We start from the raw sequence: 26,546 nt of genomic DNA, 5'->3' as shown, positions 1-26,546 counted from the left end.
TGGCACACAAATTCCACCATATTCAAGCCATTTATGGCTGTGCAATGTTCGAGAATTTAAAAATCTACCATTTTCCCTTTCAGTTATCTGCTGAGCTCACCTACCTTAAATGGTCAGGATTCTTGTATCAAAATAGATTCTGTTATTACACTGTGGGCATAAGCTGGATTGTCAGTGACAGCCCTTAAGAAACATGGATGCAAGTCACTTGCTGCAGAATACCATTAACTGACCTACCATTAAATCTGTAATACTTGTGGGCAAGGAACAAATTTCTAGTCAAAAATGATCTCCATGTTACTCTGGGAAATTCTGACATGGCAATCTTGTTGAATATAAAGGAAGCACCAGGAACATATTTACTTGCACTTTGGTCCTGGTTTTGCACCAAGGGAGCACTGGACTCGGTCACCTGCCCAGGTGCAAATACAAGACTTGCATTACCATATCTTTGCATTTTCATGATTGTCATTGCCACTTAGCAAGCAAAACACATTTCAAAGGCAGCAATCTCATCCAAGTGTTGGAATATTCAGCTCTGCAGTCCGCATTTCGACCAAGGCTCAAAGACAAAAGACTCTTGGCATACAAGTCCTTCGGTTGGACAAAATTCCAAAACATGAATTATGAAATACTGTTGGCAGAAAAGCAAAACCAAAGAAATGGCAGACGCTTGTGACATGTAAAGGTTTATTGACAAATTTGAATTAGATTTTTTTTAAAAAAAGGATGATGTAGCCATCTCAGCAGCAAGTGTCCATTTTCTCCCAATCCAATACTTGTAAAGGCTGCAATGCAGAATACAGCACATGCTAATGGGAGCCCTTGCCCGAGGGTCTTACACTCACTAGAAGCAATTGAAATCACGGGTGAATAGGGCAAATGTTCACCCTGGCCCAGACCTCAGTGTTGGACACCTCTATAAAATTACACAAATGAATCAAACAGCTTTAGAATTGGGTTTATTGTGTATTACACCATAAAAAGGAATTTCATAACATTCACCAACTGAATTTCACAAAGCTCGAGAAGGATTTCAAACCATCTATGATAGAGTCACTAAAACTTACCCATCTTAAGAAAAAATGAGTACCCCTCGTGCAGAAAACTTCCTTCACTACAGCATAAGCCAACAAAAAAGCTGCAGATTTCTGTTAAACAGGAAAATGAAAATATTGGTCCACTTTAAAAAGTTCACTTTGAACAGGCCTCATCAGTAACCCTCTGCAGGGGGCTCCATTTGATACCCATTTTCAGGCAACATGTATCCTTCCGCAGGCTGTGACTCCATGTCAATATACAAGTCCAGACTACTTTCCTCGTATTGCTCTGGCGCCCCATTATCTTGCAGCTTGTCAGGCTCCTTATTCCTGTCTCTATCCCTGTCCCGGTCTCTGTCTCGCTTGTGATCTCTATCACGGTCTCGGTCCCTGTCTCTCCTCCTATCGCGGTCTCGATCCTTGTCCCGGTCCCTGTGACTCCGCCTACGGTCACGATCCCGGTCTCTATCTCTCTCCTTATCCCTATCCCGATCTCTATCCCTGTCTCCTCGCTCCCTGTTCTTCTCTTCTGAATCAGGCTTTGGTTCAACTGGCTCACCAGCCGCATCGACTTGCTGTGCGTCATTATGGGGCCCATCACCTGTCTCAGGCTGTTCTACATCTGTACGTTCTTCCTTCTTATCCTTATCCCTGTCACGATCTCGCTCTCTCTTACGGTCACGGCTACGGCTGCGCCGCTTGCGATCTCGATCCTTATCCTTGTCCTTCTCTCTGCTTCGCTCACGGCTACCACGCCCCTTCCTCTCCTCCTTATCTCGACTGCGTGACCGGGGACGCCTGCGTTCTCTGGAACGACTTCTACGGCGCTCACGCTCTTTATCCCTCTCACGGCTGCGCTCACTGCATTCACGACGATCCCGATCTCGTTCTCGATCCCTGTCTCTGCAGGTAGAGATGAAAGTTAGTCAAAGCCACTACCATCCCCAGCATCAGTTCAGACCAACCTCCCCATCCAGCACACATCCTCGGAAAAGGACAAGTCAGAAAAGTGCAATCACTGCTAGAACTCACAGGCATCATTCTACAGATCAGAATTGCTTCAATGACAAATAATGTTATATGGAAGCAAATTAATTACACTACATGAAAACTAAAGAACCTCCATCCAAATTGGTCGCAGTGGCTCCCAAGGTTCAGCAACAATTGGTTTTCATACAATTACAGAAATGCAAGACCATTTGCATTCTCACCCCTTGTTTACGACTCTTGTAAAAAAAAACTGAACCCAGCCATGTAATATTGTTTGCTGAGATTTGCACAATCCAGTACAGTGAAACTCTGGTAATCCGGATTCATTAGCTTGAAATGCAAGAGAGGGATCCAGGATGCAATAAGGAAGGAACACAGGTAGGTTTATATATTTTCCCGCACTCCTTAAACTCAAATACACTGAAAAAGTTTATAACAGCACAAGATATGGAAAAAAAAATCTGCTACCCAAGCCCCAAGAGTGCAGTATTGGTTTTACTGTACAAAACTTCCTCACTGAGCCTAGCTAGCAATCAGCATAATACAGAGGAAGCTACACTTGCATGTGATGGAATTTCAGAATGACATTGAATAGCCATCTAAGATGGTTTCTCATAAACCTGAAGTCTCAGCACAGCCCTCCCCTTCCCATTGCAACGCTACAACAGCAAAACCCAATCTTCTCTTCCAGAGAGCAATTATTTGCGGCTGCAAATATAAACAAGCTCAGCTTCATATATGTAAAGAATGGCCAGACTTCCTGGCTTTGGAGATGGAATGTTATGTACAAAATGCTGCTGAGGCCTAATTTTTAGTATTGTTTGCAGTTTTGGTCACCTAACTCCAGGAAAGATGTCAATAAGATTGAAAGAGTACAGAGAAAATTTACAAGGATGTTGCTGGAACTGGAGCACCTGAGTAATAAAGAAAGATTGAATAGGGCAGGACTTTATTCCATGGAACGTAAAAGATTGAGGGGAAATTTGAAATTATGAGGGGTACAGATAGGGTAAATGCAGCAGGCCTTTTCCACTGAGGTTGGGTGGAACTACACAACTAGAAGTCATGGGTTAAGGGTGAAAGGTGAAATGTTTAAGGGGAACATGAGGGGACACTTATAGGGTCTGAGAGTGTGGAATAAGCTGCCAGTGTTAAGTGGTACATGCAAGCTTCATTTCAACAATTGAGAAGTATGGATAGGTACATGCATGACAAGAGTTAGGGAGAGCTACGGTCCAGGTGCAGGCCAATCGGATCAGGCAGTTTAAACAGCACAGACTAGAGGTGCATGTTTCTGCGTTGTACTTTTCTATGATTCTGAGGATTGGAAAGGAAGGGGAAAGAAGACTAAAATAACTTGTTCTCCAACTCTGGAAGGTAAAGAGATTCTAGAAAAATAGCATTTTCACCCAAATATCAAAAAAAAAACTCAAGTGCAAAAATACTTCCAAGTTTGATACAGAGTAGGCTGGTCTGACTTGCAAGTTCACCCAATACTATACCCCTGCACAAAGTCAAATAGTTACTGTACTGTTACATTCCTCACCTCTCATCATATCGTGGTGCATCATCACGACCTGAATGTTTAATATTAACATCTGCACCACCTCTGCGAGTCCCCCCAAGCCCACCACCTGCAAAAAGAAAGCAAATGTCAACTGCATGAAGTAATCAAGTTCAGTGTCACTGCTCTTTATGATTCACCACTTCTAACAGAACCATCAAGCTTCAGCATTTAAAGCATGGCACATATCGTACTCCTAAACATCATGCAGAAATTCCTTTATGTGCTTCAATTAACAAAAGACGGTGGGGCAGTGGTGGAAGTATTGAGAACTGCACTGTAGAAAATGCTCAACTTCATAAAAACGGAGTGAGCACAGAGGAAAATCACTTCCAAGTACCTTTCTGGAGATTATACCAAGAACTGGTACAAAAGCATGGCCACTGTCGACACAATACTCTGCATCAGCAGGACTAGCATTGGTAACCAAGTCTCCTCTCAAACCCCAATGCACTGCATCACCAAGAACGATGTGAAGGATCTCTACCAACTTAGCTTTGATTATATTTTGCCTAAGAGTAGTGTGAGCTGCCTTAAAGACTATTGTCCAATAGCACTCTCATCCACAGCGATGAAATACTCTGACAGGTTGGTCGTAGCTAGAATCAACAACTGCCTCAGCAAGGACCTGGACCGACTGCAATTTACCTATCGTCACAATAGGTCTACAGCAGACACAATCTCAATGGTTCCTCATCTGGCCTTAGATCACTAGGACAATACAAACATTATGTCAGGATGCTGTTCATTGACAGTAGCTCAGGGTTTAACACCATTATTCCCACAGTCCTGAATGATGAGCTACAGAATCTGGGCCTCTGTATCTCCCTCTGCAATTGGATCCTCGACTTACAAGTGTTATAGGTGACAAGCAAATCTCTTCAAACTATAGAGAAACTATGTGGCTATAGAGAAGTCTTGCCTTCTCTATAGCCACATAGATATGTTGTGACCAGGTTAAATCCTCCGATCTTGACACCCCGGAAACTTGAAATTGTTCACTCTCTCCACTTCCGATGCCTCTGAGGATTGGTTCATGTTCCCTCATTTTATCCTTACTGAAGTCCTCAATCAGCTCTTTGGTCTTACTGATGTTGAATGCAAGGTTGTTGTTGTGACACCATTCAACTAACTGATGTATCTTGCTCCTGTACATCCTCTTGTCTCCATCTGAGATTCTACTGACAATGGTTGTATCATCAGCAAATTTACAGATTGCATTCCAGCTATACCTAGCCACACAGTCATGGGCATATAGGGGGTAGAGCAATAAGCTAAGCACACACCCCTGCACTGCGCCTGTGTTGATTATCAGCGAGGAGGAGATATTACCACCAATTTGTACACAAATTGTGGTCTTACAGTTAGGAAGTCAAGTAAACTATTACACATGTAATGTGAAGAGCATTCTGACAGACTGCATCACTGTCTGGTATAGGGTGGGGGTGGTGGTGGAGGAGGGGGCAGGCTACTGCACAGGACAAAAAAGCTACAGAGTTGTAAAATTAGTCAGCTCCATCTTGGGTACTAGCAAGACATCTTCAAGTAGCAGTGCATCAGAAAAGCAGTGGCCATTATTAAGGACACTCATCACTCAGGACATGCCCCCTTCTCACTGTTACTGTCAGGAAGGAGGTACAGAAGCCTGAAAGCACACACTCAGCAATTCAGAAATAGCTTCTTGCCCTCTGCCACCTGATTCCCAAATGGACATTGAACCCATTGGCACTACCTCACTTTTAAAAATATTTTATAAAATATATTATATGTTTTACACTATTTTTAATCTATTTTACATATATACTTACTATGATTGATTTACTTACACTATTTCTTTCTATATTATCATGTATTGCATTTTACTGCTGCTAAGTTTTTAAAAAATCACGACACATGCCAGTATTAATAAACCTGATTCTAAAGGACCTCTCCCAATTTAGCTTTGATTACATGTTCAGTGTGGATAATTCAAAAGTGAGTCCAGTCAAAAGTTCAAATCAAGATGATATGATAAAATGTAGTGTCTGGATTCAAGTAACTGACTGAAAACACAATGTGCTTGTACAGCTTTCCTTCGAAACAGCAACTAATAATCTTGAGGAATCTCAACTAGCTTAAGGAAGTATCAATGTTGAAACATTTTCTGACTAAGTCAATACAACAGCTCTAAATAGACTTTACTTTTACAGGAATTACTCGATCTCCAGCTTCCCCCTTCAGGCAAGCGCTGCCTTGAAATCGCAGCCTCTCAGCAAGTCAGAGAAATCTGCAAATGTAACAGCTCTTCAAATTTCAAACCAAATGCTCTGAATTTTTGGGACAAGCCCCAGGAGACACCAAACTCCTGCGACAGGGGAGGAGTTTGTACACCACTGCACAAAACCTATTAAGCAGCTCTTTAACTGAGAGCTTGAACTTACCAAGCCTCCTTGGGCGCCATCCTTTGACAGTGCGGCCTCTCTCCACATCAACCAGAACTCTCCTCCCATCAATCTTCTTGCCATCTGCGTGTTTGTATGCAGCTGCAATAGAGCGTGCCCAGAACAGCAACCAAAGTCAGTGAGATTCAACACGATAACCCCCTCCCAAACCCTCCCCTTATCAAAAAATCAACTATCCACGCAGAAACAAAACCTCTTGGGCAAGAGTTCTGTTTCGTGCCTCCCTCCTCCTTCAATACATGGAAGTAGACTGTTAAATTAAATGCAAAATCCAGGGCTGGCTCCTCATTTTCTCAATACATCACCGGATTCAAGTAAACCGGTTTTAGTGTTTTCACTTATGACAATTAGCTTTAGACACTCAATTTTGACATATACAGTTTCATTAGAAAAGGGAAGAGCCAACCCTAGCTAGTATACAACATTGAACCATTGAGATCTCATCCTGGAAAGGGAAAGAACATCTATTAGAACAACTGTTAATTGAATCCATCACTCAAACTCAAGCACTCTTACTCACTCAAACAACATTGTCTAGATAAGGAGGGAATTTAAGCCCCAAATATAAAAACCAGAAAAAAAATCACTGGTTGTCTTGCAACAGAAAATGGAATCCAACCAATTCTGTAAGCACTGAGAACAGGACAGATTTTGAATGGCTGAAAATTCTCGCACAGTACTTAACTGTAACTGTATTCAACCACAAGAGTGTCAGGACATCCCAGCCAAAATAATTCACAGTGCACTATTAATTCAAGAGAGAACCAAGAGTGCCCAAGACCCCAAGCTGATGACTTTCAACCAGGCCCAAATTAAAAAGGAACAGGAGTTTAGTTTCACAAACACAGTTAAATGCACTTATGGCCTTAAAACAGGGACTAACCACTATGGCAAGCAAATCAATGAGATGGGAAAGGAAGGAATCAAATCTGTAAAATATTTCCAGTTTCTACCCCCCCACCCCAAAGAGTTGACAATTTCACTTTGATGTGGTGTCTTCAAGCAATCTTTATATACTACCTAAATTAAATCCCGTAAAAGTTATTTCCCCAGTTCTAGTCCTTAGAATCATTGTAATTGATGCAATCTTGTTATACTAGACAAGGAAAAATTTCACAATGTAACATCTTTGAATGAGCTTGGTAAACCTTCATCTTGATCTAACCAGGCCCTTACCCTTCAGGGCTACATTACTATTGCACTGCTGAATTTGATTTAAAGACTAAAATCTTCTGAAAGAGGATAAACTACTCCTTCAGAATTAGTGCATTTTCAGGAGGATAAATTGCAATTTGTACTTATTTTAAAGTCTAGCTGAATTTCATTCATTGCATTATTCATATCTAAAGAAATTATGGAATCATGCTCTCAGTTACACTAAAACTGGGCCATTTGACCAGGGTTGCAAGAACCTGTGTTAATTTATTTTGGGTTCCATCCGCTATACACCACCAGGGAGAAAGAAAAATGGATAAAAACAGGAACTGGAGGGACAAAGAGGGGAAAAAATGAATTGATTAAGCACTACACAGCACCACTAACAAAAGAAAAGAGATTTTACCTGTAAGTTTACTTACAAAAACTGCACTTTAGCCCCCTGCACTCATGAAAATCGGGATGCGCTATCTCGCCAACAGATGATACAATGTTCAGTGTTTCGACTTCCACTGTTTGTAACTTTCTGCTGCTGAGGATTTACCCTTTACTTACTGCATCTTACCTGCTTTCAGCAGCGATTGGGTTTTTAAAGAATTTTCTACATCGGGCGTTTGATTACTTTAACAAGCATATTCAAAGGATAATATTTTTTAAAAAATCGGTATCAGCGAAAAATGTCTGACTTGTGTTTTTTTTCCTCCTTCAAATTTACTTTGCTGTCACTGCAATTCGAATGTTCAAAGAACACCAACATCTACAGAATTGATCCACAACATAAATTAAGTGGGTTTTTGTTTCTCTTACCATTGGACGTTTGTACTAGTACATTAAAACGACTGATTCTGCCTTTTTCCTTCAACACTCATTAAATGGAATCGTTTTCATTATTTGAAACAAACAACTGCCACTTGGATTAAAAAACAGCTCAAGGTATCGGGTGGTTCATTTTAAAAAGGCCAAGTGTAATGATCCTTTATGCAGCAACATTTAACCACATTCTCAAAATATAACCAGACCAATTAGAAAGATGCCAAATACCATTTTGCCACCACCACCTGTTAGATTTATAAAATTTTAGATTACAGCATAATTACATGACACTTGAACAGGATAAACTATCCAGAAACTGTAATTGCGTGTGGTACTTTGGTCCGTGCTGCATACAGCTTGTAACAGATGAAATCTGACACTGGGTGAGTAAGTAACAACCCCAATTGTTGAATTCCGATTTAGTTTCCTCTCATCAGGACACAAGATTACACAATATTCTGCAGACAACCAAGCTCATTACAGCACTGTCATTGTAACAAAATAGAGAAACCGAGGAGACTCATGTTAACATATGGCACGCTTGCTGTTTATTCAAAGACTCTTCCAAGAACCACGTTTCCATTTACCTGAAGGGCAAAAATCACAGCTGCTGGCGTGTATCCATGATATCTGAAAATGTGGAAGGAAATCTCTCACTTCTGGGAGATAAAATCTTAATTCTACAGGGTGTTGTGCTCCTAGTAACTACCAAAACTTAGGAGTACCGGAAGTCTCCACAACTGAAGATGACTAGAATTATCTAATGTAAACCAAAAATATTCAGACTGCAATACAGTCACAAGTCTGGCAGTTGATTATCCAAGGCATGTTGTATTTGCCAGCAATAATAAGGGAAAATTGTTCCACTGGTTCAAAAGCTTGAATAGAATAAACATATTAACAAGTGGACAAATCTGAGATTTCTGGAATTTCTATCCAAATCAGAGGGGGGAAAACCATTAACACACAGGTTTTAGGGTACCAATCTTTTTGTATCAAAATATTTATAAAGGTATACAGTGGTGATGATCAGAGCTTGCTTAACAGCCAAAATACAGCAGGAACATTTACTTGCTCAGCTGTTTTCTTCTCCAAATATCAAGACAATTAATTTAAAGATAGGCACAGACAAATATCAATTTCTGGAAATTCAATTCAGGGAACTTGAAGGATATAGTTTAACATATGCAGACAGAACATCTGGATCCTAAACCAGGTGTAAAGTTAATGCATCATTTTCACAGTACATCTCAGCTTACCATCGACATGGAAAGTAGTCCAAATTATACTCAGATCCCAGTTATTATATACAAAACATTTTCTCAAATGCCCAGTTTCCTGCCAAACCAAGGAGTAGAGATGGCAAGTCTCCTTCTTTAATAAAGTATTCTTTGAACATTCGAGCTATAATGAAAAAATTCAACACAAGCCAGACAATCCGTTGTGTTTTTTTAGAAAAAAAAAGGAAACCTTTTACCATGTTTTACCAATGTAGTTAAAGTATCTTGTTTTACCAATCCATCATTGCTTCTGTGCTCTCGCAAGCCTCCATTTGCTTGGAGTATCAAAGGCCTCCGCGATGTAGACAGGGGATCCCTTCACACAGCTTACCTGAGCACTTGGCTCAAATTTACTCGCCAACCATTTTTTCTCTGAACAATTTTTAAAATGGTTCTTTATGTTAAAAAAAATCTTTGTAAATGTTTGAAGTACACATGAATGGGAAATGAGCTGCAGAATCCCCTTTGGCGGCCTACAATCTTCATAGATTAGAGCTTTATAAATTTTAAATTAAGACAGAGGCAGAGGATGAAAACGTGCTATAAAAGTGGGGTTTCAAAAAATAACGTTTTATTCATTTAGATCACATCGTGAGAATAGGCATATTATTCCCCACAGTGCAAACGATGGCATTGTTTTTTTGATGTTTCCCAGAAATGTGGTCATTAGTGGATTCCTCAAAACATTTTCTTTAGCATTGAAGTGAACATCCAGAAGAGAGTAGAAGACAGGAAACACATAAAAGCGAGTACTTCATATTCAGATAGAAATCAAGATATTACTCGGAGAGCAAGTTCTATCACACTCCGACCTGGGAATATCTTTCAGGACAATGAGGGAGGTTTTAAACAGCTTAAAAAGTAAACCCCAGCCAAAGAAGATGTTGCAGCTCCAAAATGAAAATGCTGCTACTAAATTATTAGTGGCCTGATCCTTTTACAGACCAATTGTAACTTTGGTTAAATTTCAATTATTTTTCAGCACTTCATCTGTGTGAAAAGTGGAGTATGTTCTTGATGACCAATGTGATGACAGTACTTTGACAATTCTGATAATCATGAATTCAGAAATATTATTGCACATGATTAGCTTCCAACAAGATCTGTGAGTGTCATGTTTTTTTGGAAACTAGCCACTATAGAATTTTAGTAAATGCCCAGATATTGTGATTTGATCCCAAAAAGTAGGAATGGAAACAGCATTACTATAGTTAACAACCTGGCCTCCTTATTTTGCCTCTACTATCTCACTTTAATTTCCTAAATATTTCCCAAAGTTATACAGTTGTAATTTCTGCAGTGTTATCCACAAATTTAATTCCAAACCACCTCTCCTTCCAAAAAGTTGGTGAAAGCCCCTTTAAATTCCTAAGGAAAGTGTAGAGTTCCCTCAAGTTGAAAGCTCCAACTATCTGCCCAATTAAAACAGATGTAGCTGGCCCTTAAAGCTAAATTCCAATCTAGCATCAATCTGTATAATACCACTGATTGTCAAGGAAATACTTAGGTTCAGAGACAAGAGAGAATAAGAATGTTCAAAGGGCAACCCTTCCTAAACCTCATCTGTCCTCTGATCTTGGCCTGCCTCTAATCCAAGTCAACTGGAACAGAATTATATGGTTCACTATTGTATCTATAAGGATGCAATAGTAGAGCAAACCAAATCCAAAAATGCTATAGATACCAAACACAATACAAATCATGCAACTCATGCAATTACTTTCTACATAGAATCAAAGTGCTTGTGTATATAACAAATTCAGCTTGAAGGAATACAGATGGTTGCCATCAGGCACACCAAGCTGGCTTCAGCTTTTTTGCCAGCAGAAGCAAACTAAAACTAGAGATGAAAAGCATTACTGTAATTTAATATTAGAACAACTGAAATAGGCAGTTGTTTTAGTACAGGTTCGGGAGCTACAAGGAAGCTGAAGTTTTCTCTAGCTACCCTCTTCTTGTTACAATTGACAGTCTAGTAAGAACATACTGCAACAAACCGAGGAGATAGTGACATCTGAAGCACTTACAAAAATCAGTTAGGAATTAGTGCCATTGAAGTTCAAGACAGGCAACTTTTATATTAAAAAAATGTGAAAATAAGTAGCTTTGGTCAGGCTCTTACAACTGCAGCTCAAACTGACAAACTTGCAAAGTTACAGCCCGGCTTACTACCTACACAAACTGTAAACCTTCTAGACTTTCAACTCAGGAAGTTAGAGGGGCTTGTCAAATCTTACAACCCCAACATAAGAAAAATAAAATGGATGCTGCACAAGTGCTTTTGCAATATTGATTTTCCACTCCGTGATGAAAAGCTACACTTAAATTTCTCAACCCAAGGCAAAATATTTGGAAAATTAAATTCATATGTGCACACAAAAGTGTGATTGTGTTAAATGTTTGGGGATTTTATAGAGAAGAATGTAAACTTAATCTAGGTGAATAATTAAAGCTCAAGTTTCAAATTTATCTTCCTTAAACTACGCCTATATAGTATAGCCCTTAATCACGACTCAAGTACCACACCCCCCCACTCCCCAGAAATGGAAAATGATAAAGTGCTATAATAGTTAAAACTAATTAAACAAATCCACTGTAGCGGTGTGCAGTGACCTGATCATGGCTGCCTCTAGGGTCTGCATAATTTGCTTTCTTTAAGTACACTTTCTCACAAAATTCACAAGACAATCTCAACAGAGCATTCTTGGTAAATTTGAACCCAAGTCTGAGACAACCTAATTTCCAAACCTTTAGATGTACATAGCATCTCTCCAAATCCTGCCATGAGCTATATACAAGTCAAAGACAGCTTTAAACTCACACTTAGCACTCTCTGGATTCCCACTTTCACAAACAAGCTTCCCAGGGTTACCAATACTGCACAAAGGATTATCAAATCTAAGGCTGTGTAACTCTTTCATCATTTTTCTGGATCAACATGCAGGCTAAAATACTAATGCCATTTTTCATTTTCATTTAATTATCCCTTAAAATAACAAAAGTTTAAGTGAAGAAACAGACTCTCCCTGCAAAAGTCTCAAATTCACCCCTCTCTCCTCTAAACACTTTCCCACCTGAATAATGATTTTGATTTCTCCAAATAATTCTTCAAGGATTGTCAACAGCAAAACACACAACTCCTGCCACCAGTCTACAAATCTACTACATGTACAAAATGAAATTAGCAAACTAGGTAGCTCATTTAGAACAGTTTACTTGAAAAAACATACAACTACACTGACCATCTTGGAACGGAATTCTCAGGACTAGATATTCTCATTCTGCGGTACCATTCTTTCCCACAGTAACACAACGCAACCACTTTAATAAAAAGTCTTTAAGGGTGCAGATCCTAAAGACAAGGCACCAAGTTTCTCTACTCCGAAGGGCCAATTCTTAATGAGTTGCAAAAGAGCCAGTATCCCTCCCCCTAAGAGTACTTACTTTCCTATATTACCTTGTGTTTTGTGTTACTTGACCTATGCTGCACACTGCATCAGTTAATCTACTTGTTTTTTAATCTCTCTTTCCTCTCACTGTGGTGATGTATTGCGAGTTCTTACCCATCATACAAACCCATATACCAACCATACAATGAGATGTAAGGGGAGCATTAGCATCAGCTGCAAGCCAGCAGTGGCATTTGCCATCAGAATGGTGGCTGCAGTGACAACAGAAATAACACAGAATTAATATATACCCCTGCTTGCAAACAGTACACAATTCACAAACAAACTATTTTATTTTAAAAAATATAGCACCGAGACCCCTTTCACAGAACTATTTTGTTCTTAATAAGAGCCAAACAAAATTTAAGTAAACCGAGGCAAAATTTCTCCAGCCCAGTGAAGCCTGTGTTATGTAGACAATCTTAAAGATAGAGCACAATTTAAGTGTTTGGAGATTTGCAAAGCAGCAAATATATCATATAGCCAAAACAGAATATTTAAGATTTATTTTAATTACTATCAATTAGCTGTTTTATTATATAACAAGATGATCTGAATTTACAAATTATGACCCATACTGAACTGTTGCCTGCTTAACCCAGGCTCTGATGAAAGGAGCATTTTTACACACATCCAGCTAATAACTTTTGAAGTGCCATTTATTTTGACACTGCATTTAAAAAGTCAATGACAAAGTTTCCATAAACTTTTAGAACAGTGAAAGGGGCACAACGATGCAAAAGGTCTCCACTTTTAAAATGCAAAAAAATCCCCCACTGTGAATGGCAATTGGGAGCATGCCTTTGTTCTTCACACAAATTAATTTTGAATGTGTGAATGCTTAGTATGATGAGGACATGTATACCTTCAATTACATGAAGGGGAAAATGTCCTTAACGCTGCTGTTTCACTTAACACAGCAAGTAACTTGAGCCCTTCCCATCAGGAAAGGAAAACAGCAACAGAGCACAAAGGAATACAGACCCCAATAACTGTTAACAATTTAAAGAACTATAGTTTTGGGCAACCAGGTAGTTATCATTTCACCCTGGCACATGTCCTATAATTATTTCCCAAAATAACTTCAAATACAGGAACTTATAGGGCCAGAATTCCAAATGCACTCAGCAGCACCTATATTTTTCACAATTAATTCTTGCATTTCTCCCCACTGAGAACAGTAACAGGAGGACATGATTCCAGCTGCTCAACAAAAAATAAACTCCCATGGTTAAGCAGGAATTGTGAACCACGTCCTCAGTATGATAAAGCTTTAACATGTTATTGTATTACTACATGACTTCCAATATACCAGAAGAAACCATATACTTACCACACCATCACTAAAGTAGCAGTGCTCAATGGCCCGCTACAATCAGCAAAACCACCCATGAGTAAATACAGCTGAGTCTTGATAAACATACTAGTGCCAAACAGTACTTACATTAACTTAATCTCAATGTACTATATTAAGTATAACTACAAAGCTGAACTGCAGCATTTATAGGCACATGAGAGTGTCTATCAGGATTCAGCTGTACTTAAACATTACAAAAATCTGCTCCAAACATCTGAAGGATATCTTTCATTTTCTAAGCAGTGGTGAGGCTTTGCACCATGCCTTGGTTTGTGGAATGCAGTGGCAGGCTGATCTGTAACCTTTTTTTGAAGATATGTTTTTCTATTATCTCAGTACAGAAAACCTGAAGGTGCTATCTCAAATACATGGGAGTCCCATGATACTTATATTTAGGGTTTAGAAAAAACTTATGGTTATATTTTTCTTCTCAAAAGTTACTTTATGGACATCAAGCAAAAAGGCCCATTACCCAAAGTGAGGTTAATACCCTATGGTCCTCTCAGATAGAGAAATCAATCACTTTAATCACTGCAATGCTGTGCTCATAATATAATGCTTTTCAAAGTTCAATTAAACATCAAACAACTCTTGATGACAGCATAGTGATGTCTGCAAGCACCGCTTTCAATATACTGGTTTAACTGGACTTATTCTTGGCTTCTGTTTAATTTACCCAGCAGAGATTAATTTGAAAATATATATATAACTAACTGAAGGATTCTGTCTACACTAACAAGGCAAAGCTGATTTCAACTTGTTGATAGCTCTATTCATGTTTGGTACACTTCCCTAGATCAAAATAAACCAGAGTCTCATTACTTAAACCCACTTGGTAATAACTTAGCCTCTCAGCTGGGCCCCAACAGCATGATCTAAATGAGGGAAATGAGCCTCGCTTCCTACCAACCCAAGAGGTGCCTACCGTGAGTGATTCTGCCATACACTAGCAGGGTTCAATTGTACTTACATTGACACTTAAAACTGGTTTGAATCCTAGGGTAAAGCAGAAGACTACATTAATAAATCAGAAAACCTGGTGCCATGTTTAAAAGGGTTCTTGCATATCTAAACATATTTAAGTGGAGTAAACTTTCTGCACATTAAACATTTCCTTAAGTCACGGGAGCAGAAGCCAATTGGCCCATAAAGTATGCTCTGCTGTTTGAACATGGTTGAAACCCCACCCCCCCCACCCCAAACCTATTTTCTTGCCTTCTCCCCAGAATCTTTTGATGCCCTTACTAATCAACAACTTCTGCTTTAAATACACCCAATGACTTGGACTCCACTGCCAACTGTCCACCACTTATCATGGACTTTCTTTGTAAGAGCCACAGTGCATACAGGTTGATGTACCAAAAGAAACTTTCATGAAGTTTTGTAGTATATACATTTGGGACCACCATAATGTTTCTAGTAACCACTCCACTCAGGCATAATTTTTCTCTAACCTAATCCCACCCTGGAGCAGATTCCAGCATACATCAAGTTTAAACCAGCTAGGGAATGCAATGGGATGCAAAAAAAGGCTCGTCTGTACTCAGCACACAGCTTAATGTTGCACAACCAGAATGTGTACTACATATGGCTGCAGCAGAACAGAAGCCAAGCTATCTAAAACCCACCCCTCCCCATACAAAAACAAATTACTTACAATGCATATCTCGCTCATGTTCATATTCGATAAAAGCGTAACCACGGGGCTTTCCAGTCCGTTTATTATATACCATGTAGATCTGAAGGAAGGAACCAAAAAAGCACAGTAAATTCAAGTTCTATTTATTGTCATTCAACTATATACGTGTATACTGCCAAATGAAACAATGTTCCTCCGGACCAAGGTATACAACAGTACATATAACTCACACAAATAACAATAAAGTAGTATTATCGCTAGTAAGTTACAAAGAATTAATTTACAACAGTTAAAAAGTAAACAGTATAATGTTACTGATTCTTCATGTGTGTTGAGAGCTGAGTGGTGGCAGGGAGTTCAGTAGTCTTATGACATGAGGAAGAAGCTGCTTCCCCACCTTAACAGTTCTTGTTCTAATGCTACAGTACTATTGTCTTTTGGTGATGGTGGTGGGGGGCTCAGAGATTTTTGGACAGACGGGAGGGACCAATGATAATACTGAGGGCCTGCGTATGCAGCACTCCTGATAAATAACTCTGATGACTGCAAGAGAGATCCTGATGATCCTCTCAGCAGTTCTCACAATCCTTGTAGGGACTTGCGGTCAAATGCCTTGAAGAAATACTCAAATGATAAAATAGTACAACTATGCCTGACAAGGGAAGTCAAAGCTATTGTAAAAGCAAAAGAAGGGGCATACAACAATGCAAAATTTAGTGGGAAGATTTTAAAAACCTACAAGAATGACTAAAAAAATTAGAAGGGAAAAGATGAAATATGAAAGCAAGCTAGCAAATAATATCAAAGTGGATAGTAAAGGTTTTTTCAAGTATATTAAAAATAAAAGAGAAATGAGAGTAGACATAAGACCGCAAGTAAATGAGGCAGGAGAAATAATAACGGGGTACAAGGAGATGGCTGATGAACTAAATGAGTATTTTGCATCGGTCTTCACTGTGGAAGACACTAGCAGTATGGCTGATGTAGTGTGTGAAGGAAGAGCAGTGGGTGCAGTTACCATTACAAGAGAGAAGGTGCTCAAAAAGCTAAAAGACCCAAAGGTACACAAGTCACCCAGAACAGATGAACTGCACCCTAGGGTTCTGAAAGAGGTAGCATGAAAGATTGTAGTGACATTAGAAATGATCTTTCAAAAGTCATTAGACTCTGGCATGGTGCCAGAGGGCTGGAAAATTGCAAATGTCACTCCACTCTTTAAGAAAAGGGAAAGGCAGCAGAAAGAAAATTATAGACCAGTTAGCCTGACCTCTGGTTGGTAAGATGTTGGGAGTCAATGTTAAAGATGAGGTAATGGAGTACATGGTGACACAGGACAAGATAGTACAAAGTCAGCATGGTTTCCTTCAGGGAAAATCCTGCCTGACAAACCTGTTGGAATTCCTTGAGGAGATTACAAGTAGGATAGATAAAGGGGACGCAGTAGATGTTGTATATCTGGACTTTGACAGGGTGCCACATGAGGCTGCTTACCAAGTTAAGAGCCCATGGTATTACAGGAAAGTTACTAACATGGTTAGAGCATTGGCTGATTGGTAGGAGGCAGCGAGTGGGAATAAAAGGATCCTTTCCTGGTTGGCTGCCAGTAACTAGTGGTGTTCCTCAGGGGTTGGTGTTGGGACCACTTCTTTTTATGCTGTACATAAATGACTTAGATGGTGGAATAAATGGGTTTGTTGCCAAGTTTGCAGATGATACTAAGATTGGTGGAGGGGGTGGAGGGGCAGGTAGTGCTGAGGAAACAGGTAGGCTGCAGAAGGACTTAGATTAGGAGAATGGGCAAGCAAGTGGCAAATGAAATACTATGTTGGAGAAAGCATGGTCATGCACTTCGGTAGCAGAAACAAATGTGAAGTCTACTTTCTAAACAGGGAGAAAATCCAAAAATCTGAGATGCAAAGGCACTTGGGAGTCTTTGTGCAGAATACCCTAAAGGTTAACTTGTAGGTCAAGTCGGTGGGGCATAAGGCAAATGCCATGTTAGCATTCATTTCAAGAGGTCTGGAATACAAGAGCAAGGTTGTGATGCTGAGGCTTTATAAGGCACTGGTGAGGACTCACCTTGAGTACTGTGAACAGTTTTGGGCCCCTCATCTTAGAAAAGATGTGCTGGCATTGGAGAGGGCCCAGAGGTGGTTCACAAGGATGATGGGGGATCTCATTGAAACCTTTTGAATGTTGAAAGGCCTAGACAGAGTAGATGTGGAAAGTATGTTTCCCATGGTGGGAGAGCCCAGGACAAGAGGGCACAGCCTCTGGATACAGGAGCATCCTTTCAAAACAGATGCGGAGAAACTCCTTTAGCCAGAGGGTGGTGAATTTGTGGAATTTGTTGCCACATGCAGTTGTGGAGGTCTATTTAAGGCAGAGATTGAAAGGTTCTTGATTGGACATGACATTAAAGGTTATGGGGAAAAGTCCAGGAACTGGCGTTGAGGTTGGGGGGGGGGGGGGGGGAGAGAGAGAGAGGATCAGCTATGATTGAATGGCGGAGCAGACTCGATGACCAGATGGCCTAATTCTGCTCCTATGTCTTATAGTCTAATTCCTGTACCAGTGAGTGATGCAGCTGCTCAGGACATAGGCAACAGGAATGTTGTTCCTGTAAAAATTAGTTGCTGAGCATTTCAGCCTTATTTTAGCATAAGCAAGATAAAGTTTTTAAAAACCAATTGCAGCCTACAATCTACCAGCCAAACAATAATAGACTTGTATGACAACCATGTTCACAAGCAAATTGCAGTCTGTTGCAGAGAAGTTATATACTTATTTGCGTGTTCATATCCTGTTCAAGGGTCCTGTTGAACTCTCGTGGATATCAGGACATATGCAACATGCAAATTTAAGAAAAAACGTTAGGACACCTTTAATCAGCCCAATTCTATGGTTTAAAGCATTATTGTATCACAATACATACTCTTTTAATAGGACCATAGACCTCAAATTCACGTCTCAACTTGGACTCTGTTGTGTCATAGTTCTGAAATGAAGAGCAAATGTAAAGAGCAACTTAATTACATCTAAAAAAGTCTTCAAACTAAACAGTACATTAGCTCTAAATAGCTATTAATTCAAAAGTGCCCATATTTGATAAATGCCATTGATCATTCCAAATGATCTTTGTATTATAAAACTGAAATTACAAAAAGTACCAATGAAGCTACAGCATTACTCTTTACTCCACCACTATTGTCAGTGTGGCAGATCTTCTGCAGTGTCTCAGAGAAAAACCATATTCATTCACCAAGGTCACTCTAGGTCTAAATGACACCAGATGGTGATAATTCAATCCAGCACTAAGTAAGAATAGAACACCAGTGTACAATCAAGGTAATTAAGATGTGACTTCTTCTCAGATGTCTTACGTGTAACCTTGAGATTGCAAATATTAAAACTAGGCAAATTCAAACATTAGTACCGAAAATAAAGTAACTACTAAACATAGCATGCACAACAGCAACAAAAAGGAGGAACATGGACTTTGGATGTACACAAGATGAGTTTACAGGTGTAGTTTTATCATGCTTCTGAATGTGGGCACCAATGGAGTCACACAAACAGCACCAGTACATTTCTTTGGAACAAGATGAATATTTTATAATGCTGTAGTTTCATTGATACTGTTAATAATTTCAGTTTTATAATCCAAGTTTATGCATTACAGATGACACGAGGGATGGTGGTGCTGTAGATAGGATGTAGAGCTGGGTAAAGAAATGGCAAAAAAATGTGAATGATACAATTTGGAAGATCAAACTTAAAGATGAAGTTCAAGGTTAATGGCAGGATTCTAAGCCGTATGGAGGAACAGGGGGATATTGGGGTCCCAGTCTGTAGATCCCTCAAAGCTGCTGTGCAAGTTGATAGGATGGATGAGATGGCTTATGTGTTGACCTTCATTAGTTGGGTGATGGAATTCAAGACAAACGAGGTTATGTCCAGCTCTATAAAGTTCTGGTCAGACCACACTTGGAGTATTGTATTCAGTTCTGGTCATATTACTGGAAGGATGTGAAAGCTATAGAGAGGGTGCAGAGATTTACCAAGATGCCACCTCGATTGGAGAACAGGTCTTATGAGCAAGCAAAGGCTTTTCTCTTTAGAGTGAAAGAGAATTACAGGAAACTACATAGGGGCGTACAAGATTATGAGAGGTATAGATAAATTGGACAGCTCGCATCTTTTCCTAGGACAGCAATAGCCAATCAACTTACGGTGAATGGAGGAAAGTTTAAGCAGAAATGTCAGAGGTAGTGCTTTTTTCTAAATGATGGTTTGTAATGGAACACATTTGGGGATTGTGGTAAAGGCTGTTACAACAGGGACGTTTAAGAGATTCTTAGATATGCACACGGATAAAAGAAAAATGGAGGGTGATGGGCTGTGTAGGAGGGATTACACTGATCTTAGAGTAGCTTTATACAGGTCGGCACAACATCATGGGCCAAAGGTGTACTGTGCTATACCGTTCTATGTTCTAATTACATTGAATTTATCAGGTCCCACAAGGGAATTAGAATTTGTCTCGATCGATAATCTGGGCATTTCTTGTCTGATAACTATTGCACCCTGTCCCAAATACTATCAAGCATGTTCTTCTACGATATAATTCATCTCATAATGCTTTCTGAAACTAAGTATTAGACAACTTATTCTAAAATGGGTACTTTCCTATGCATCAAAAGATTCTTGGCAGAAACCACCTTTTTATTCGCCCTGAGACATCTTTAACAAATTCAGAATGCACTATCACTTTTAACTAAGTAAACATTATACTGCACAACAAGAAGTTTGGGTAGAGCCATAAGCCAATAATCATTGAAAAGTAAACCTAGATTTGTGTCTACATTCATGCAGCATTCCACTACTCAACACCCCCACCAGAAAACAGAATACAAGTAGAAAACTCACCACTCTGGCAACAAACAGTGTCTTGAAAGCATCACCTTGTGCATTTGGATCATTATGCGGATCCCCTGTCAACCAAAAACATTGGCTTAGTTGATGCAGTAAGAAATCATACATCTTACTTGGGACACTCAAGCTCTAGATTCCCTACTCGAACAATTTTTCTCCTTTAACAAGCAGCTCTACCTCTTCAAGTAGGCATTTGGTCACCTGGCCAAAAACCTCATGGCTTGGGACCTTTTACTGTAATAAAGGCTTTAAGGAAACACCCTAGCTAAAAAGTAATCAAGTTCAACTCACCCTGTATTAAAATTACATTCAGACACAGCTCAATGCTGAGAATGCATTCCTTGGAGGTGGAGTGCTATGTAAATCAGCACTATGCGGGGTCATTACAGCATCATGTAAATGGACATGTGCGTCTGATTTTGAAAAAAAAATCAAACCCAAGACATCTTATTTTATGTATGCACAGTAATTTGTGGAGTGACAAACACACAAATAGGCCCAATCTGTACATCAGAGGAGCAGCAACACATCACTGCAGCAGCTGAGGGAAGCAGGTGGTGGTTACATCTTAGAGGGACCAGGTTGTGGATCCTCTCTAACTTTGTTAGTAGGAATCGAGATTTGACTGCCTTTTCTTAAATTTCCTCTCACGAAACAGTTCTTGGTAGCAGGAAATCATGTTGAGAACAGCTCTCTTTGCCTTATTGCTCTGCTCTTAGTCAGGGTCATTATTGATGAACTAACTGCTCCGTGATTTGTGTGATCATGGTGATTCCAGTGCTGAGGAATTTTGTGGTTTGGTTTCTTGCTGGTGCTTCCCCTTCTCCATCCATGTCCTCAGATTTACCCAGAATGCACTGCTCTGCCAATTCTCACTCACAAGGGTTCCAGCCCGAAACATCGACTCATCATTTCCACTGATGCTGCCCGACCTGCTGAGCTCCTCCAGCGTTTTGTGAGTGTTGCTTTGACCCCAGCATCCGCAGATTATTTTGTGTTTACGATCTGCCAATTCTCGAAGCTCTTCATTATTAAGGCTCTCACTATGAGAATGGAGTAACTCCAACATCGTTATCCTTAACATCCTCTAATCCCGCTTCACTGGCCAGTTCAACAATGATTTGGATAACCGGTTCTGCCTGAAATCCTAGGAGTCTCACATCCATGTTAATACTTTTCCTTAACACCTCTGGTGTCTCTGGAACCTTACTGGAGGTTGCAGGCCATCTTCCAGACATTATGGTTGAAAAAAACAGAATAAACTGGCGAGGGAGCAAGAACATTTACACATGCGGGGGAGGCAGAGTATGAACTAATATGCAATCCACTGTGAATGGCTCAGATCGTATGTAAAGCGCTCTCATTCATTTATTGAATGTTTACTGTATTGGTGGCTGCTCAAGAAGTTTTAAGTGTTGCTTAGAATGAATTTTTGTTATTTAAGAAAACTTCAATAAAGAATTGAATATCTGTGCTGTAATGAATCATTGCTACGCGGGGTCTGAGCGTACTGTTAAAATTTTATTTGCAAAACAATGGGATTGTCTATTCAAAGACATTTTTTCACTTCAATACAACCATCCACAAATCAAATTGATAAGAGTGGAATAAAATTAATGCACCATGCAGCATGAAAACCAAACCTCTGAAGAGCGCCAACACGTCAAGGGCAAGATCAATTTTGTCAGTAAAAGGCACCATGGGTTTACTGCATACTGTATTACTCAGATTGCCTTTTTTAGTTCGACACTCAATATACTTACACATCTTAAGCTCATTTTCAACTTCCTGTTGTCTTCTCTCAATCTTCTCACGTCTCTGCAGAAGGAAAATAGCCATAAAAGATACGAAATGTCATATTAATCATAACACGCAGGAAATTTAACTCAAGTACTTAAAAGCACTTTTAGGAATCAGTAAGTGTTCATCATATTCTTTTAAACTGAGACTACTCAATTATGTGGAAGTTTGTTCAGGTTTATCTCCAGAAGTATAAAATGGCCATAAAAATTTTCTAGCAATGACTGAAACTATTGCCAATCTACTTGTAATGGCTCAGTAACGATGATGCTACGTGAAACAAGTCTCTAAGGCGGCTATGCAAAGGGCTACTTGAACAAATGTTGAAGTCTGTGGCATCACGAGCTAGTATCACTGGAAAATAAACAAGATGAAATAAGAGTGGCAACCAAAATAACTACAACCAAGGCATTTTTGAAGGTGGCGTTGTTGAAGGTCACTGACAGTCCATTCACTGCCACTGCATTCAATCTTCAATTAGGATGAACACAAACTTACCTTCCTTTCCATGCGTTCCTCACGCGTTTCAGCTCTGGTTGGAGGTGGGGCATCTCTGGGGTCCTACAGGATGGAAAATGAGCAGATTACACCCATATCAACCGGCCAATTAAAAGCAGTTGTCCACATAGCTCAGGAGCCTGCTTTGCAACGTCAAAACACTCCATTTTGTCCCAATTGTGACCGTCTGCCTCTGATCCACTTTTGAGGAACAGTTCAAAAGCCTCACAACCCACCTATTCCGGGTAGACATGGCTAATAAACAAACAAATGGCTTCCAAAGTAGCAATGCCCTGGATTAAACATGGAGATTGATACTGCCCCAAGAGCACAATACCCAGCATTTACACACAGGACCAAGATTCTAATACACCTTACATATGTAATCACTCATTATTCAGAGCTTTTTAAAATTCTTCCTGCCATAATAGTTATAGCCATACTTTATTGACCCCGAGGGAAACTGGGTTTCGTTACAGTTACACCAAGCAAGAATAGAGTATAAATATAGCAATATAAAACATAAATAATTAAATAATATGTAAATTATTGCCAGATGGAAATAAGTCCAGGACCAGCCTATTGGCTCAGGGTGTCTGACCCTCCAAGGGAGGAGTTGTAAATTTTGATGGCCACAGGAAGGAATGACTTCCTATGACGCTATACTCCATCTCTCAACTTTTACCCATTCACTTTTCTGTATTTCTGTGCAACCTGCTTATGTCTAATTCATAACCTTACCAAATGCCATTTCACCATCTCAGTATGCTTACCAAGCCCAAAGTGAATCTACCAGATTCTACCCATACCTAATGGGCAATCCAGAGCCAGTTCCACCATGAGCAGCCTACAACACCCCAAACAACAGGAATTCTGTAGATGCTGGAAATTCAAGCATCACACATCAAAGTTGCTGGTGAACACAGCAGGCCAGGCAGCATCGACTGCACCTCTTCCTACAGATGCTGCCTGGCCTGCTGCGTTCACCAGCAACTTTGATGTGTGTTGCTACAACACCCCATCCTGGCCCCAACCCTCTAGCCCCACTCTTCTAATGGTACCCCCTCCGCCACCACAGAAGTAGTCTCAGACATGCTTCTCCCTCTCATGATGCCCTCCTTCGTCTATCACAATTCCCACCCTCACAGGCACCCCTTCTCCCAGGTTCAACCTCACCCAATACACCAGCATTCAAAACCCCATGATTCCCCCCAAGCCCAATGCACCCACCCATAACCACCCCACCCCCTATTCCCTACATTCCATTTCCCTTGCTCTCACCATGACACCTCAATGTCCCCACCCCCATCCACTACCCCGAGGCCCACCTCACCCTCTCCCAAACCACACCTTTCACTATACCCAACCCCTCCTCCCATCGCCCCTTCCCCAATTCTATTCCTCCCCATTGTCCCCTCCCACTCCCTACCCTCTCCCCAGCACTCATCCTCCTATTGCCCCAACCCCTATTCCGTTCTCCCCTCCCCCCATGTCCCCATCCATCCCCCTCCTTCGCACCCCCACCCCGGCTCCACATTCCCATCCCCGTGGCCCCCTCCCCTCAGTTTCCCTACCTCGAAGTGGCGGACGAACCGCGCAATGCCCGAGTACGGCTGGCTGTGCTGCTTCTCGTGCGGCAGCTTCTCGAGCGGCGGCAGGTAGGGCACCGGGTCCCGCGGCGCGAACAGCGCCAGCAGGTTCGGCGGCAGGAACTGGGTCATGGTGCCTCACACACCGGGGCCGGTAACCCCGCCGCTAATCAGGGCCCAGGTAATCACAGCTAACTACTATAATCCGCCACCCCGACCACTGCCTGACCTCGGGGAAACAAAATGGCGGCGCTCCGCTACACCGCACGCAGCCGCCATATCACTGCGCCTCAGCAACAATCTTCAGCCACTGACCTTCTCTTTTTATAGACACTGCATTAAATCTAGATTTACTGCCAGTGTGTGTATATATAGCACGACTTTCAGTCAAAGACTTTTCTTCGCTTAATTTCCCTTAATTAGTTGGGAACTATATTTTTCCTCCTGGGATGCGGAAGGGTACAACCCCTTTCGCTTTGAAAATCAACCTCTCCAGTATGGCGCGCGTGATCAACCGGAAAGCCCGCCTTTCCCCACAGTTGATTGGTTACAGTAGGAAAGCCGTGCTCCCTTGCTTGACGATTGGATAAAGTGCATACCAATCGTACAACGTTGCATACGTAGTACTATGATTGGCTGTTTTCCGTGTCCATTACTAGCGGATCGCGCCCTGGTTGTTAATTGGTCTGCAGTATTGATTGACAGGCCGTCACCTGTTCCTTTGTTTCAGCTCCAGTCATTAAAGGGAAAGTCCACAACGTGGTTTTGGAATTAAAGAGACATTTTTCATTTTAAAAAAGCGTCCTGCAGGTCAATCCAATCGACAGTAGTGTATAGGCGTAATTAGCAGCCAAGTTGCAAAAAGCAGGGCCCACAAATCAAATAAATCAATCATTGGCCACAACCTGAGAACAACTCGCACACTTTTAGATGGTGGAATTGGTTATTATTGACCCGTGTACCGCGTCTCAGTGAAATCTTGCTTTGCGGGTCAGGGCTATTATACCACCAGCTACTTAGGTTCAATTCCCACAACACTGTCCGTAAGGCGCTTATTAAATTTCCTCTGTGACCAGGTCGGTTTCCTCCGGGTGCTCCAGTTTCCCCTCACATTCTGAAGCTGAACAGATTAGGAAACTCCTTAGAGACTGCGGCAGCAATTAAGTCTGGTTTGCTGGCAAGCAATGTGTTAACCACTATGCTACCGCACCGTTTGTGCCGCACCTAAGCACAAAAGCATACGTCACCGTGAGATATGTCATTTTCTTGTGGGCATTCACAGTTGATACAAAGGAACACAACAGAATCAATGACAAAGACAAGAAACCAATGTGCAAAAGATGACAAATTGTGCAAATACAAAAATAAAACAAATAATCACTGAGGATCTCACGTGGTCTGTACATACTAGCTGTGTGGTGAAAAACACACAACAGTGCCTCTTTCACCTCAGACAGTTGAAGAAGTTTGGTATGGGCCCCTAAATCCTAAGAACTTTCTATGGGGGCACAACTGAGGGCATCCTGACTGGCTGCATCACTGCCTGGTATGGGAACTGTACTTCCCTTAATCGCGGAGCTCTGCAGACAGTGGTGTGGACAGCCCAGCACATCTGTAGTTGTGAACTTCCCACTACTCAGGACATTTACAGTGACGGGTGTGTAAAAAGGGCCCGAAGGATCATTGGGGATTCGAGTCACCTCAACCACAAACTGTTCCAACAACTACCATCCAGGAAACGGTACTACAGCATTAAAGCCAGGACCAACAGGCTCCGGGACAGCTTCTTCCACCAGGCCATCAGACTGATTAACACTCTGGCACAATTGTATTTCTATGCTATTTTGACTGTCCTGTTCTACATACTATTTACTACAAATGACTATAAATTGCACATTTAGACGGAGACTTAACGTGAAGATTTTTACTCCTCATGCATGTGAAAGACATAAGAAATAAAGTCAATCCAATTCAATTCAAATAATAAATATTTATA

General features: G+C 40.7%; 1 protein-coding gene across 1 annotated transcript; it reads right to left on the bottom strand.

Moving 5' to 3' along the window:
• Nucleotides 1–678: 678 nt before the first annotated feature.
• On the bottom strand, nucleotides 679–24,805 carry snrnp70 (small nuclear ribonucleoprotein 70 (U1)). Its single transcript, XM_063062513.1, has 9 exons — nucleotides 24,536–24,805; nucleotides 22,962–23,024; nucleotides 22,427–22,481; nucleotides 20,658–20,722; nucleotides 18,664–18,726; nucleotides 15,747–15,828; nucleotides 6,015–6,116; nucleotides 3,577–3,664; nucleotides 679–1,943 (listed from the first exon to the last, which is right to left on the bottom strand). Exons 1-9 carry the CDS (start codon nucleotides 24,680–24,682, stop codon nucleotides 1,214–1,216), a joined length of 1,395 nt encoding a protein of 464 aa, XP_062918583.1. The 5' UTR covers nucleotides 24,683–24,805; the 3' UTR covers nucleotides 679–1,213.
• Between the last annotated feature and the right edge of the window lie 1,741 nt (nucleotides 24,806–26,546).

The sequence above is a fragment of the Mobula hypostoma genome, chromosome 11, assembly GCF_963921235.1.
Source record: "Mobula hypostoma chromosome 11, sMobHyp1.1, whole genome shotgun sequence".
NCBI lineage: Eukaryota > Metazoa > Chordata > Chondrichthyes > Myliobatiformes > Myliobatidae > Mobula > Mobula hypostoma.
This window is presented reverse-complemented; position numbering and strand designations above follow the sequence as displayed.

What these genes read in the sequence shown, in the direction of transcription:
- snrnp70 (XM_063062513.1), bottom strand. Translation starts at nt 24,682, where the DNA reads ATGACCCAGTTCCTGCCGCCGAACCTGCTGGCGCTGTTCGCGCCGCGG. An exon ending in AGGAACGCATGGAAAGGAAG is followed by an intron (nt 22,482 to 22,961) that starts GTAAGTTTGTGT and finishes TTCCTTCTGCAG; the next exon opens with AGACGTGAGAAGATTGAGAG. An exon ending in GCACCACGATATGATGAGAG is followed by an intron (nt 1,944 to 3,576) that starts GTGAGGAATGTA and finishes CTCTACCTGCAG; the next exon opens with AGACAGGGATCGAGAACGAG.